Source organism: Maylandia zebra, linkage group LG5 (assembly GCF_041146795.1).
Source record: "Maylandia zebra isolate NMK-2024a linkage group LG5, Mzebra_GT3a, whole genome shotgun sequence".
In the NCBI taxonomy this organism is placed as follows: domain Eukaryota; kingdom Metazoa; phylum Chordata; class Actinopteri; order Cichliformes; family Cichlidae; genus Maylandia; species Maylandia zebra.
Genome location: NC_135171.1, coordinates 34,282,964 through 34,299,064, shown reverse-complemented (window position 1 = coordinate 34,299,064; position 16,101 = coordinate 34,282,964). Strand labels below are relative to the sequence as shown.

Below are 16,101 nucleotides of genomic sequence, written 5' to 3'. Positions count from 1 at the left end.
GTTACGGAAGTGGAGGAAGCGCAGTTTTTGGCTTTCCCCGTATTTCAAAAGTGCTTCATCTCTTTGCTATGACTGTTGCCCGGCATAATTTGCAGATGATAATGGTTGTAGCCGCTGTGACACTTTCGGCCAAAACAGGCGCAGCTTGATGACATCATCAACATGCGCTATCGGGGTAGAGCGGTATAGTCAAAATCTCTATCGTTGGCCAAATTTATATAGTTTCTATCGTATATCGTTTATATCGCCCACCCCTTACTCAAACTGATGTAACTGGATAATAAGGGGGGTAATGATGTGGAAATAAAGGCATCCGAGTGATAGTAATAGTTTAGTAATAGTAATTAGTAATAGTAGGGTAATACCTTGGTAACAACATGATAACCTGCTAGAAATAAGAAGGTAATCTTCACATTTTTATACAGAGTTTAAATTGTAATAACCTCGTAATAATAATGTAATTTTGACCAATTTTTTTGCATATTGGATAGTATTACTATATTATATTTATTGAATTTATTCTACCATAGATTCCCAACACCCTGCTGGTTTTAAAAGCAATAATGTAAATATTATGCTGCAAAATTCAAACCCACCTGTTACTCCATGTTAACAACCTTTTAAAACAAACTTAATGAACAGGACCACCTTTCACAGCATATTTTATATCTGGATGACAACACGTAACATGGTAAAAATATTTCAGGTAGGAAGGAAAGTGATCATGGAATGCATATTTCAAATGTCCAGTATACAAAAATAGGATCTCATCCATGTTCTCCCGCTTATCCAATTCAGGTTTGTAGGGGGGCTGCGCCGTCTTCTTCACTGATCTCTAACCGTCCAAAGATCCAGCCTCTCTTGCAGCAAGTAGCATCAGACTGCCCACTTGCATACTGTAAATGAGAAGTTTTGAAAGAAGAATAATGTTAAAGCAAGCATGATGTAATTGGCAGGTCTTTGAGCAACCATTTCAGAGATACGGATTGCCTTATTAAAAAGAAAAAAAAAAGAAAAAATCCACTATTATAATTTGTGTATACAGTAAAATAATTAATTTATCTTTTTTTCTTTTCTGCCCAAAATAGTATATTGGAACACATTTGGATATTTAATGTGTATTATTAGAAATAAACCACAGCAAAATTCACTAGGGATGGATAGCTATATTCTGAGTACACCACACCTCTAACACTCTCGCCTAAACTGTTGAAACTGGAGTGCTTAATTTTTGGGTGAATACTTTAAGTAACAGTATAACTAACCACATCTAGTTCTTTATCAGTATTTTCAATAATTGTCAGCTATTTTGAGAAACCTTACTTTTATGCAACCTTAGTTTTTATTCTGTTAGTCAAATAAGCTAATAGGATATGGTTTAAGTTAATAAGTACATGGTCCCAAATATAACTATAACTATAAAATCACAGACATTACCTTCTTATTTCTAGCAGGTTATCATATTGTTACCAAGATATTATGCTACTATTACTAATTGGTTTTGCTTTAAACAATGTTTTTTAGTGAATCTCACTGCAGATGCTGGATTTGTTCTAATCGGATTTATAAATTCTAAAAGAGTTGTGAACTGAGTTTTTATGTGTCTCACACATCAGAGGGTTTTACATTCCTCTGCGCTTGTCTTGTCTTACAGTGCATAAGGAGAGTTATTTTGCTGCAGACTACCACAGCCTAAAGCCACCCTGCCAAATCGGGGACCATGTCTGGAGCCTACGATGAGTCCGCCAGTCTGGAGGAGACCACAGACAGTTTCTGGGAGGTGAGACAGCTAGGAGCAACATTTGACAGATTAAACTTAGCTGGGAAGTGACACGACCTAGTAATGAACTCTCAGTAAACCTACTTTATCTGAGAGAAAGATACAGGGCCTCATTTGTCAGCCGTTTGGAGATTTGCACGTAAATCAGGCAAGTACTTGCCACTGCGCATAGCAACAGATTTATCGACTGGAATGGATCACTGAGCTGCGGGTGCCTCAAACTCAGATCAGAAAATGACGCACACATTTCCTCAGCATGACAAATTACTCTATGTTGGTGCCATTATTTCTGATTGACTCGATTTATCAAGCCACATCTTGTATTATGGCACAGTTAAAATGAAAGGAAAAACAGAAATATTTCATTGTTGGCCCAACCTGTGCTCTCAAAGTGTAAGAACTCCTCACCAGTAGTCTTTTTTTTTTGTCCTGTGTATCTTTGTGGACAAGTCACCTTAAAAAGCTGTTCCTCAGGAGGTAGACCGAGTCCGCCATTAATCAGGTGTTTCAAACCCAACTCCTCCACTGTGCACGCGAGAGTGCTCTTGAACCACTTCGAGTGGTCCATTAGACTAGAAAAGTGGTGCATAAATGCCAGCCCATTTACCCGTTTGATTGCTAAACTGTGATCCTGATGAGACATCAAGCTGAAATGTGTCACCATATATTAAAATGCTCATCAGAAAATGAAGGAAAAAAATACAAATAAAATCAGCACAAGAACTAAAATAAAAATGCTTAGCTTATAAACCAAATGTGTCTTTAGCTGCCTTTTAAAACAATCCACAGAAAGAGCAAAACCTCCGGGGTGCAGGCAGAGCCTGCCGCGGGCCTCAAAGGTTTGATCAGCCCAGGCACTTAGGGCATGAGGGGACAGTTTGTTGAGTTGTGGTTATCTTTGTTAAATGGAAAATAAATGGGCCTTTTTCACATGAAACATAGCAAGAGCATGTACACACAGTAATGAATGAGTACCTACCTACACTGACTCTTTGGACTAATAAACACAAATTAAAGGTAAATACAGTTCACTTTACCATAAAATGTTGCAAACAAGAGCAATGATGAGGGGTGAAAAGATAAAAGCTCCCTGGCACTGTACATTAATCTTGGACGACCTGTCAATGCAAGTGGAATTTGACCAGCATATTTATAAAGAAGCTGATGAGGGAAGAGGAAAAGGTGAGTCAGTGGGTGTGGGATACCAGATGAACAAACTGCGGTTAATGCAGGGCAGAATCGGAAATAACAGGAGGGTTACGCTGAGTTCAGAAAACACTATTTCAGGGGGCTTTTTCTAAATGGTAGCATTCCAAGCTGTGATTGGCTCATCGTCCATGTCTATCAGCCAAGTCAGAGTAAGATTTTATAATCTCTGAATTTGGCACCAGTATAGACAAAGGCAGTCCAAACGATGGATTAATAGAGATGGGATGAGGATGAGTTATCTGTGGGACAAATCACCTTATTCCAGATCATGCCAGTGAAAAAGGTACTGTGTTTATTGGTCCCAACAGGTTGATAGTTTATCACTGTAGATCAGTCTTACTTTGTTTGATTAATCTGTTGTTTTCTGTATATGAAAAATAGGAAATTTCCAGCACAACTTCCTATGGTCTGTTTGTTGCTTATTTCATCTGTCTGTCAGATCAAAGATTTTCAGTGTACCATCTGCTAAGTTGAAGGATTGCACCATTTTGTCAAAACTGAAATGCTGGAAGTAGGCGATTTTCTGCGTAAATATTAATGGTTTCTGCTTGTCTGTTGTTTCAATTGCAATTTGTTGTTCTGGGTTTTTCCCACAAGATTACATCAGCTGCAACCTTTCCTGAGCAAAAACAGCCCTGAGTAATTTGAGAAACTAGTGCCAAGAAGCTCATTCATTATATATGAGAGGTGGTGACTCAGGTGAGGTGGTAAGGTAGCAATTTGCTGTTGAAATTATTCACCTCATCAGTACAGACTGTCCTGTTGCTTTATGTTCAGATGCAGGAGTTTGTTTGATGAATGTACTCAGGAGGCGCTTTAGACAGAAGACTTCATACATTCGGGTTTTTTATATTCGATCTCCTCTCAGACTCGGTTCAGTTTTATCCTCATCATGTCTCTTCATGTTCGGGAGTCAGGTGGAGGAGCAGAGGTATTTGCTTCCAGCACATAGTCACTTTATCACAGTCAGCCACTGCATTACTGCTGTGGAGCTGCTGCAGTGCTGCCTGCTGATCGCTGACTCAGCTCACTGCTGCTTCAGCAGAGGCCTGGTCTGGAATGCAATCATTTGCTCCCCCCAGCTGCTTTCATTTAGTTCCGATTTTAGGCTTGTTGGGTGTTGCTTTCAAGGTGTATTAAGTGTAAACATCTAGTGCCTGTTCAGCAAAGATGCAGTCCTGCTAAAAGTGTAAAATGAAGCCAGTAAACTGGGGTTCAGCCTCTGTGTAGCTCTCTCTCTCTCACAGGGGCTCTGTCTCTCGGCAGAGCTCTCCATGAGGTTGCTGCTCCTGCATCCATGGAGAGTTGTACATTATATGACATTAACCCATCCCCTGCTTTCATTGCATAACTTTGCACAGCAGCAGCAGCCATTTCCCTGCTGATCCTTCCTGCTTCACCGACAGGCTTTTGGGGGTTTTTTTTCAAGGTGCACCAAATAACAGTAGAAGTACACAGGTCATGTAAATCCATTATCACTTTAATACCAATCCTTTATATAGCTTTAGCTAGAACCAGAAAAGACCCATATTTTAGGAGATAGTCTGAGACAATTTTTTTTCTTGTTTTGTAATATATATATATTTAGGCATTTATTCAAATGTGTACAGTTGACATGACAGCAGATAACCGTGTGACATTGGTCCACAGTTGCAAGTAGTTTTAGTGAAAAGTAGTTTTTACAAACAAAGGGGGTATCTGAAAACTATCTGAAATCACAGTATGGGTCCTAATAACCCAGTGATGCTATGGGAATTCTGATGTCCTGATTTGAACATTTTAGGACACATTTAAGTTAAAGGAGACTTACTGTGCAAATTTCAAACACGTTTTTATTCTTGGACCCTACCAGAGTGACTTTGCATAAAATGCAGTTTAGAATAATCTTTATTTATCATATAATTGGCCTTTGTGCAGCCCTTCAGTTCACCTTGTGACTGAAACAAGCTATTTTAGCTCCCCTCCCTTTAAGTCAACTTTTGTCCGATTGGCTGGGACGTGTGTGGGGTTACTATGCTCAAGGCCACTGGACCGTCCTTGATCAGCTGTGTTTGTCATCATCCACTTCAGGCTCACTTCAGATAGTCTAATCAGTGAACCAAATCAGTAAACTGAGGTGGACAAACAAGCTTGACTGAGGATGTTTTAAGCCAGCAAACAGTTTGTGTCACTTGCTATGCGGTTAACTGACAAGTTTGTGTAAAAAGGATTATTGGACTAACAGTCTATTTATTGTGATACCTAAAAGATGTCTGCAGCCTTTTTTTGACTAGCAGCTTTTCATAGAAAGCTGTTGGTCTGAACTGATTATAAATTAACTAAATCTCACAGCTCAAAGCCTTAGGTGATGAATTTTCTTCCAAGAACCTCGATGAGGCAGAACACGAATATTTTAAGAACATAATCATTAGTGATCCCCACAGCAGATGGCTGTTCCTCCCCGAGCCCACTTCTTCCTGTTCAAAAAAATAGTTTTTCCTTCCCACTGCCATCAAGTACTTGCTCTGTTACAACAAAATTAAATGCCATCAGGCAACAGTTGGGATTTGGTTGTGTATAAATACTGGGTGAGTAACCTGAATGTCACTGTGATGTTTATTTGTTTTTATATAAGGTTGGGAACTACAAACGCACGGTGAAGCGGATTGATGATGGTCATCGGCTCTGCAATGATCTGATGAACTGCATCCAAGAGCGTGCCAAAATTGAGAAATCCTACGCACAGCAACTGACCGAGTGGTCCAAGAGATGGAAGCAGCTGGTAGACAAAGGTGAGAGATCATTTTACCCAATTCCAAAAAACATTGGATACTTTGTAAAAATAAAAACAGAATGCAAAGATTTGCAGTTCTGATGAAGCCATATTTTATTTAAGACAGAGCACAGAAAACGTATCAAGTGTTTAAATTGATAAAATGTGCATTTTGATAATATCTGATTTTATATAAAATGATATTATGTACTGTAAACGGGAGATATTCAAAATCTTTGCGATTTTATGTTGAGGGCCATTATTCTGACTTTGTTTCATAATTTGTGAATGTAGTTTTTTGCAAACTGATGAATCGATGCCAATCTTTAATTCTATGAAACTCTGCCTTGCAGAGGTATTTTTTTTATTTCCATTAATAAAACCCATTTATACTCATGTTAATGATCTGCTGTTAGTTACTCCAACTGTTTTTTTAGTACCAGATACCTTTCCAGAGACAAATTGTTGCCAACAAATTCAAAATCAGCTATTATTATTCATGAAATAGTGAAATGTTGCAGTTTAAGCTTTTGATATTTTTTGTTCTATTGTGAATAAAATATGGGCTTATGAAATTTTAAAATCATTGTCATTGCATTATGTTTTAATTGACATTTTACACAGAGTCCCAACTTTTTCAGGGTTGGGTTTGTATTTCATATTAACATGGAGATACATTACTAGTCTTTATTTACAAATTGCCTTCAAAGTGCAGTAAACAGAAAGACATCTTTTGCATTTAATATGGGAACAGTTTTCCTCAATACCCATTTATAGATTTTAGGGAATAGACCGATCCTTCCTCTAGGCTTCTGCTCTCAGTGTCGTCTTTCACCCCCCAGATCTGAGTCCATGTCAAATAAAGTTTTGATACTTTACCCACACTTCCTTCTTTCACTAGGGCCTCAGTACGGCACAGTAGAACGAGCTTGGATGGCGATGATGACAGAGGCCGAGAACGTGAGCGAGCTCCATCAGGACATAAAGAACTACCTGATCAATGAGGACTTTGAGAAAGTGAAGAACTGGCAGAAAGACTCGTATCACAAACAAATGATGGGTGGATTCAAGGAAACCAAAGAGGCAGAGGAAGGCTTCAAGAAGGCTCAGAAACCATGGGCGAAAAAGCTGAAAGAGGTGAGGGAGTGTGGACTTTACCAGGACTCGTTTTAAATCTTCAAAGTTTGATTACATACTGCTTTCTTCTGTTTATGTTGAATTTCCTTCTTCAGCTCGAGGCTGCCAAGAAAACATACCACATGGCCTGCAAAGAGGAGAAGCTGGCTACCACCAGAGAGGCCAACATCAAGGGAGAGTCATCTGTGGCAGCTGATCAGCAGAAGAAACTCCATGAGAAAGTGGACAAATGTAAACAGGACTCACAGAAGGTGAGAACATCAGCTGCCGCTGCTCCAGCATCATTATGCAAAAGATATTTTCTGCAATAATGCCAAAGGCAAATAAGGCTATTTTAAGGCTGTCTGATTGGAGCCAGTGCAGCATTGTTAATATGTGACAGTATGCCACTCCTTCAGTCAGTAACTCTCATTCACTGCTCTTGACATGGACTCTAGTCTCATTTTACTGCCTCAGTGCTGGAACATTTGATACTGTTCTCTCAAGATTAGTCCGTTTCAAATTGACTCCATAAATGAAACTTATATGAACACGTGGAATACATGTGTTATTAAAACTAAAACAATGGTCACCCCAAGCCATTTTGATCTTATTACAGACTGAAATATAAATAATTGTAATCATTTTTTAAAAGCAGCTCAGTCACATTATCTGGGGTTTTTTTGGTGGTTTTTTTCTTTTTTGGGGGGGGGGTGGAGCTTAAAACAGGAGACAGGAGAAAGCTGACATTAGTTAGAGACTGGTTCTTTGGCACCAGAAGTAGAAGAACTTCTGGAGCAGAACCATTTCAGTTAAACAGAATTAAACTGACATTGTACCACTAATCTAGGACCAGTGTTATTAATTTCAACTAACAAATAGGCTAATGCCAGTGCTCAAAAATGGCTGGACCTAAAGTTTGAAACACTGATATAACTGCCTCTAGGAGGTGCTGCATCAAAACATTCACAGGGTAATTTACAGATGCAGCGTTCTTCTCGTGGTACCAGCCACTACTTCCATTCATATAATGGTTCAGGTGCTGTGATAAAGCAGCCAATTGTGTGTGTGGTGATTGTAAGGGAGCAATGTCAATAGGGATATGATTTTTTTTAACTGTTTTTGGACATCAGTAGAGTAGTATGCCACAGACATATAAGCCAAAATTAATCAACTACAATAAGCAGGATGCTTTCTTTGTTCTTTTTGGTTATTTGTCCATGACAAGAAGCAATTTCTGATCAGTCAAATTTTATTTGTAACCTTGCCTGAACCTCATGCTAGGTAACGTTGCTAAATGTGCTTCAGAAGTGACTGAGGACAGGAAAATATAATAAAACAAGCAGATAATAGACACAGATAAGCAATTTAACCTAAAACCAAAACATTGCAGAGAGTGTGATACGATATGATAAAATTAACAACAATTAAAAAGCAGGCAAGTTGAAACCACAGGCTGCATGTTGGATAAATGGAGAAATGGATGGATGGATTTTTAGTAAAACTAAAAAGTAAAAATTAAGAGGCATAAATACTTGAATCAAGAAATAAGAATAAAAGTACAAATTAGATCAAATAAAAACAGTACATGAAATAAGGTGATGAGGTAAGTTTAAACATTTTAACACTTCCAGCTGCTCTCAGGTCATCTGGCAGTCTGATGCCATGGTTCAGCGGTGCCAAGGGTACTTTGCAACGATTAGCATATTAATGCCAGAGGTTTATACATGGAAGCATGAGACCGTGAAGAGCTTTGCTTCTGGAATGATTCTTTAATCATGTAATGTCCGTGTGTGTTGCAACACAGGCTAAGGAGAAGTATGAGAAGGCTCTGGATGAGCTGAGTAAATGCACCCCTTCATACATGGAGAACATGGAGCAGGTGTTCGACCAGTGCCAGCAGTTTGAAGAGAAGAGGCTGAGTTTCCTCAGGGAGGTGCTGCTGGATGTCAAACGCCACCTCAACCTCACAGAGAACCAAAGGTCTGACATGACTGAAAGTGTTACGATAACAAGACAGCAATCATGTAAACATTACCCATTCACCAAATCCCCACTCTCTGTTCACAGTTATGCTACAGTGTACAGAGAGCTTGAACGCACCATCACATCAGCCAGCCCACAAGAAGATCTGAAGTGGTTCAGCAACGCTCACGGCCCCGGCATGCACATGAACTGGCCACAGTTTGAGGTAATTAAACACTAGAACAGGCTGCACGTGTGCGGGTGGACCATTACAGAGAAATAACGATTTATAAAGCAGTACCGGTATATGGATGAAGCAGGGTGTTAAATATTTATTACATATTAGAAAAAACAATACTATATATAGTTATGTTTATATTCAGCATATCCCTGAATATATATGAGATTGTATAATAAAAAAGATGTATATGATTAATATGAAATCCAACTCTAAATCTATTACATCCAAATCTAAACCGTTTTTCCATCTTTTTCTGTTTTGTTTTTTTGCAGGAATACAACCCAGACCTTGTCCATAACATCTCTAAGAAAGAAAAGTCAAAGAAAGGAAATGATGTAGTCATGCTAACTCATGTTACAACAGCAGGAGACCACGCTGTAGACCGAGGAAGGTAACAGCTTACCAGTTATCAGTGCTTTAATGCATATCCTAATCCACATCATCCTCTGAGTGCCTTTTGTATTGTTTGTGAAAAAAATTTCTTTCAGTGTAAGCAGCTACGATAAAAACCAGCCGTACACAGCCTCCACAGAGTGGTCAGATGAGGACCAGACAGCCCCGAACTCAGGCAACGACACCAACGGAGGGATGAACCCCTTCGATGAAGATGTGGGCACAGGTGTGAGAGTGAGAGCGCTGTATGACTATGATGGCCAAGAGCAGGACGAGCTCAGCTTCAGAGTTGGTGAGTGAGACAAAATGGTTAATGTTATGAAAACCACTGGAAAAGCTTTTGAGGATCCTGCGTGACGCCGCAAGTTTTTATTTTATGAGATCAGCAGTGTTTATGTAATTTTATTGCACTTTGGCGTTGTTTCTCAGACTCTCTTCCTCTGTTAAAGGTGATGAGCTGACGAAACTGGAGGATGAGGATGATCAGGGCTGGTGTAAAGGTCGCCTGGACAACGGCAAGCTCGGTCTTTACCCAGCCAATTACGTGGAGACAATTTAGAAGTTCCAGCTGAGGACGTTTCCTCATCAAACCCAGACTGAACCGTCCGGTCATAACTGCACATTGCCAGAGACCTGAAATCAAATCAAAGCCTTCTCTTCCTGTCAGGCACAGTGAGCTGTCTTCATCTCTGCACTCATGGTGGGGAAGACTGACAGCTCAATCTGTTCAGGATCACTTCACCTCCAGATACTGCAACTGAAGCAAAATATTATTGTGTCTTTCGTGTGTAGCTGTGTTTGACACCGGTTGTGACGCTAACACGCCATACAAGATGTTCTCTCATTGTATTATTGATGTGGTAACGTCAGCTGTGCCTGGATAGCGAGAATGAGCTGTGCGTTGCGCATTTCATGTATATATTTTTTTAACAGTTGGGATGCTTGTACAGTTTTTTTCCTCACTGAGTACAGTGTTTTCATTCTCAGTATTTACACATTTAGCCTTTGAGGAATAATTTGACATTTTGGGAAATGCGCATGTTCGCTTTCGTCCTGACTGACAAGATGAGAAGATTTATGCTGCTTGAATGTGAGTCTGAAAACAGCTCGTTGTTCAAACTCAAAAAAGATAGGTATATCTTTTGGCTAAAATCTCAGCAAATTAGATATATAGTTATGTTACAGTCACACTAGGGAAAGCAGTGGTTTAAGCCTCCCAAAAGGTTTTGCGACTGCAGTGAACTTGTGATCTTGTCGCCTTTGAAGTGGTTGTTTTAAAGACCAGATTCAGATTGATTGCAACATTGTTGCAGTGTGGCTGGATTTATTAATTAGATGATAGTTATTTGTAAAATTCACTAAACTTTCTCAGAGTGACTGCAGTCAGTCTGAGTCTGACTGTGAAGTCAGGTTGCCTCCACCATTCAACCTGTGCAGTCTACATGCAATCGAAAGTGGCCAGCTACTGGAGTTGGCGGCGTTGCATACAACCAGTTGGTCACTGTACTTTCAGTTGGTTTCTGACACCTGAAAAATGAAATGCAACCACCAGGCAACCACTGCTTTTTCCTAGTGAAAAGTAGGTTGCTGTCCTGTTTTTACTCTAGTGTGACTGAACCCTTGGCAACTGTCAGCAATTGCAACCACTCTGTCAACCTTTGCCCCTTTACTCCACAAATACTCTCTTCTCTGGTGGAAGTTAGTTCTTCCAAATTGCATCTTTTTAAGTTGGAACAAAGTGAAGGCTACAAACATAAAGTGTTCATCTCAGCTTAGTGCTTTTTAACAACATACTAATGGCTGTTTCAGTGGTTACTGCTCTCCTGGAATTAACACTAGCTACCTTGGTTAGCAGGTTAACCTGTTGCTTACCTATAAAAACCTGAGAAAAACTAGAATCCAGTCTTCTTCGACAGGCTATTAGTGCACTTAACCACATAGTGAGCCATGTTCAACAGATAATTTCATTAAATGCTCCAAAAGGCACCAAGAGATGCCACCTAACAAACAGCTGGATAGTATGAATTTAAGCCCTTATATGATTTAAAGGCTTGAGCAATATAGAAGCAGTGGCTTCATATTTCACCCGTGAAAGTTTACAATGGTTTAACACACAGCTTATACATGCAATACGTCCAGTTCCTCAAACCACAGACAAAAAAAGTAAAAGTTACTTTCGGCTGGCTTGTCACAAGGGGTCGCCACAGCAGGCTGCTCTGTAAGCATGATTTGGCAGATTTTACGCAACCTCGAAGAGGATTTGTTTCTCTGGCTGGAATCAAACCAGCTGCAATAGCACAAGAGGTTATTTAGAGGTTTTGAGTTAATGTAGAATACAAACACGAGAGATGTGTCAATCTTCTCATCTTACTGTTTGCAAGAAAGCGAGAAGCATATTTTCCCAGAATGCTGAACTGATTCTTTAATGCCTTGACTTGTTTTCGTGCTCCACTCTGCAGCATGTCTCTGAATTAGCATTTTGAAACCAGATAAAAGACTGCTCCCCATCAGTACAAAAACACACACGCACACCACAGCCACTCTAAGCCGAGCTTGTCTTTGAAATGGAAATATGTGCTCTACCAGACACTGCGAGGATTGTTTACATTAACCTCCGCTGTCCCGCCCTTCAACAGCAGTGTGTCTGTTTAAGACTTTTACCTTCCACCAAGTTTCTCTTCATCTACGTGTGTTAATAACGTCAACAGCACGAGCTAAAACCTGTCTGGAGATATAAAGCTGCAGCTGTTTTGTGCGGAGATTTGAGTGAATGTGAGTGTTTTGGCATTATCAGCTCCGTGATTAGGTGCATGCTGATGCTCTCACACACTGCTTGCTCATCTTGTCTGAACTGAAGCAGTGCATGGCCTTTATGAGTTTCCACCAAATTATCAACTGAATTTTGATTAAATTAATACTCCTAGGCTGTGGGCATTATTAGCACCTGTGCAGACTGTATTCAGTTTTGTGTCTTTCTGTTTAAATATTTTGAATTCAGAGTGTGTGTGTGGCCCCGCGATACGTGGTTTTGATTGCTTTACTACTGGTGAAGACTGCTCTCTTGTCAGTGAGGAAGGCAGGTGTTCTTTTACTGATGCAGCTAGAGAAAGCTCCAATGTGAAAAGCGGAAAGAGGATCCGTCTCTGAAATATTGATGAGACAGTCGCCTTTTCTGCTGCATGAACTAAATTCATTTCCACGGGATCCAGAAGGGAAATGTCTCTTGTTGTCGTATTAATGCCTCTGTGTACTATTTTTTTTAAGCGTTGCCTCTGTTAACACTGGATTCAGAGTGAAATATGTACTGCCTTACCAAAATCTACCATCTTGCCACTCCAAAAACTCTCAGCCGCCGCCTTCAATGAAGTGAAAGAGAGCTCATCACCAGAGAATCTGACTCCAGCTTATGAAGATCACTTTACACCAACATGACACACAGACGCTCTTTGACTGATTGAAGATTATATAAATTTAAACACTACAGCATCTTTACTGTCTCAATGTATCTTTATATTTGAAGCTGAATGGTACTATTTACAAGTTTAATGAAAAGGAAAAAGGAAAAGCTACAGATGCAGCATCCACTGTGAAACTCCTGAAGGATGGGAAAGCATATTTTAAAACGCTCAAGCACCTCCAACTCCTCTTTTTGTCTCTCTGTTTAGTGCTCATGCTGCGAATTAGAGGGCTTTCTTGATTTTTTCTTTTTTCATTTAGCATAGTGCTGTAATTTTCCAACTGTAGTGCCTGTTCAAGCAAAAATAAAAGATGTCATCGGAAAACTGAGGCACACACAGAGTCTGAGTCAAAGATTAATCGCAAAGGTTAGATTCATCGCCGGACCAAAACAAGTGATGCTGCACATAAACATGGATATTATGGTGCAATTTGATATGAATGAGAAAGCGGAAATACCCTGCAGGGAAAGGTCCAGCATTCAAAGTGACGTGGCATTATAGAGAGGTATAAAGGTTAAATTGTCTAGTGTGCAGAAAAATGGCCTCTGTTAGCATAAAGAGATTGATTACTGTGAATGTGGAAATTAAAGTTTAGCCACTTTGAACAAAAATTATATGTTGGTGTTAAAGCGTCATGTTTTTATACTCTATCTGGCTGTCAGATGAATTAAGGGGAGGACAAAATTACAGGTTGGCTTCACACCAATTATTTGTTTTGGGAGATGCTCAAACCATTTATGATCAGTCATCACAAATACTTTATTTTCGTGGCATGCAGTGTACCTGGGTATTGTTGCCGACCACGTCAAACCCTTTGTGACCACAGTGTGGTCAGCTGTGATGAACAAAGTGGGATTCTTAGTTTTCTGCTTTTGCATTGTTGACACACGGTAATAAAAAAAAATCCAAACCAAAAGGGGAAAAAAATCTAAATATCTTTAATGAGAGGGGCTCGTTTATAAACCGCAACTAGTAGTGTATTTAATAATGATTTTCATCATTTAATATGATTTCACAAAAATCTGCAGCCTGCCACAAGAGGGCAGCATAACCCAAGACTCACTAAAGATGTTCCAACAAATAGTCATAGAACATATATTCTAATTTTCATATACCCAACAAAAGCAGCAGTGAAAAAAACAAAAAGTAAAACAGCACTTCCAAGCCAAGTGATTCATGATGTAGAGGAAAGTAGTTGTTTGTCGCTTGTTTATTCTGCAATCACTTATACAGCACTTTCTAGTCTTACTGACAACATTATGCTCCAAGCCATATTTGGCCTTTTCATATATATTCATGCAGCACTTTTGTCTGTGTTATTAAACTCTTCATCCACCTTGCATTAAACCTATGGCCAAGTCCGAATCACCAGTTAACCTAAAGTAATCTATATCACTGTGGGGAGAGCTCGGAGTGCCCAGAGGAAATCAATGCAGACTCCAGACAGAAGGGACAGGAGATGAGAACATTCAAACACAGAGCCCTCTTAATGTCAGGCAAAGGTGCTAACCACTGCGCCGAAGTCAGTTCGCTGATGGAGCTACTGATCAAATTTGTGGTTATGCTTTTTCACATTACAGTTGTCACATGACTTACAGGGAAATTCAGCAATGGAAAAAAACCTGCTACAAAACTAGTCTCTGTCTTTTGTGGTTGGGTGGATGTTTCTAAACAGACAACAGCACATCTTATTGGTAGTCCTAACACCTACCAAACACTGATATGTTTTGCTATAGGTTTATCTTGTATTTGATCTTATATCTTGTCAGAAGGGTTAAAAAAAAATACTGTAATTTTCTGAAGCTTTACATTACCTATCTGTCACTTCAGCATGGTGAAGATGACTAAAGTAATCACAGATATCACACAGTCATAGCTTTTGACTGAAAGGATGACATCGTAATTCCACTTAAGCCTTTTAAAACATGTGTCCCTATGTGTCAAACTACCCAGAGGGAAACATGGATCAAGAGGCTCATGAGCCTATCCCAACGTGTATACAACACGTTGGGATAGGCTCACCTCTTATTCATCAAAAGAACCGCTTTTCATCTACAACAGTAAACTGGTCCGCATAGCTCCGGGCCACCTCGTTTTGGCAGATGTTCTCCCTCTGACTCGCTGCAAGATTGAGTGCAATTGTGAAATCTCTCAAAACCTGTTGGACTTCTCGAGAGCACAGTTGGAGGTGGGAAAAGTTAACATGACACTAAGGACATGAACCGGAAAAGAATATACATAAAAAGTAATTAGATGATAAGAGTTGAGCCTTTTAGGAACGTCACAAAGCTGATTTTACATTCACTTCATTTACTTAGACACAGCAAACAGATCCAGTCAACAACAAAAAAAAAGGTTTGAACAAAGAGTTCTGATCCCACAGATGTTTGCTTAGACCAGATCTTCCCAAAGTGTGGGGCCCGCCCCCTAAGGGGGGCGCAGAGTCATTGCGGGGGGCATGAAAAGGGAAAAAACAACGCTTGGACACTGCTAGCACGGGGCGCCCACACAAACGCAAAGCAGGAGATGAAGCATCGCTGAATATGTTTCCAAACCAACTTCATTCTAAGCCAAAGACTAGAAAATATGGTGAAGCATATCTTCCCTTTGGCTTCACCTGCACAAGTGCCAAGGTAGGTCTCCCCTGCAGAATTGGTTTTCCCTGCAGGTGCTGGGCTCTTCAAATCACTGACAAACAGTATCCCACATTCTTGATTTTAGTTCACAAACACTTGTTGTAATAAATAACTACTCCTGACATTTTGGAAATATTAGCTCTTTATACAGTAAAGCATAGCTAGACTGGCCATCGGGCATTTGCCCGGTGGGCCGCTGGCGATTTTTTGTTTTTATGGGCCGATGGATTTGTTTTTTTTTTTTAGGAAGGGTATATATAATAAAAGGTGTTGGATTGGCCAATTGGTCATGATCGACTCTGGGCTGGACCTATTACAGCCGAGGAGGCCGGATGCACCCTCCCCCTTGTTTAGCAATCACGTGATTTTCGCGCAAGGCATGCCGGGAACTCGTGGCAAAACAATCCAAGTACTGCATCAAATGCAAGAATTTGCAGCACCGCAAAACGTTCATTCTCCGGTTCCAATACCTTCTTGTTTTTCTTTGCCGCACAAAAAAGGAATGTACAAAACAAAAGGAGAACAATGCCGGTCCGTACAAAGACAGACTC

At 39.9% G+C, this 16,101-nt stretch overlaps 1 protein-coding gene across 1 annotated transcript in view; it reads left to right on the top strand.

Annotated features, from left to right (window-relative positions):
• Nucleotides 1-13,243, top strand: part of pacsin1b (protein kinase C and casein kinase substrate in neurons 1b) — a 37,487-nt gene extending 24,244 nt beyond the window's left edge. Inside the window, exons 2-10 of the mRNA XM_004547522.5 lie at nucleotides 1,655-1,780; nucleotides 5,604-5,760; nucleotides 6,643-6,878; nucleotides 6,974-7,129; nucleotides 8,665-8,840; nucleotides 8,928-9,048; nucleotides 9,336-9,454; nucleotides 9,552-9,748; nucleotides 9,906-13,243. Of these exons, the coding sequence (XP_004547579.1) occupies nucleotides 1,721-1,780; nucleotides 5,604-5,760; nucleotides 6,643-6,878; nucleotides 6,974-7,129; nucleotides 8,665-8,840; nucleotides 8,928-9,048; nucleotides 9,336-9,454; nucleotides 9,552-9,748; nucleotides 9,906-10,015 (1,332 nt within the window). The 5' untranslated portion in view covers nucleotides 1,655-1,720 and the 3' untranslated portion in view covers nucleotides 10,016-13,243. The remainder of the gene's footprint in view (nucleotides 1-1,654; nucleotides 1,781-5,603; nucleotides 5,761-6,642; nucleotides 6,879-6,973; nucleotides 7,130-8,664; nucleotides 8,841-8,927; nucleotides 9,049-9,335; nucleotides 9,455-9,551; nucleotides 9,749-9,905) is intronic.
• The last annotated feature ends 2,858 nt before the right edge of the window (nucleotides 13,244-16,101 follow it).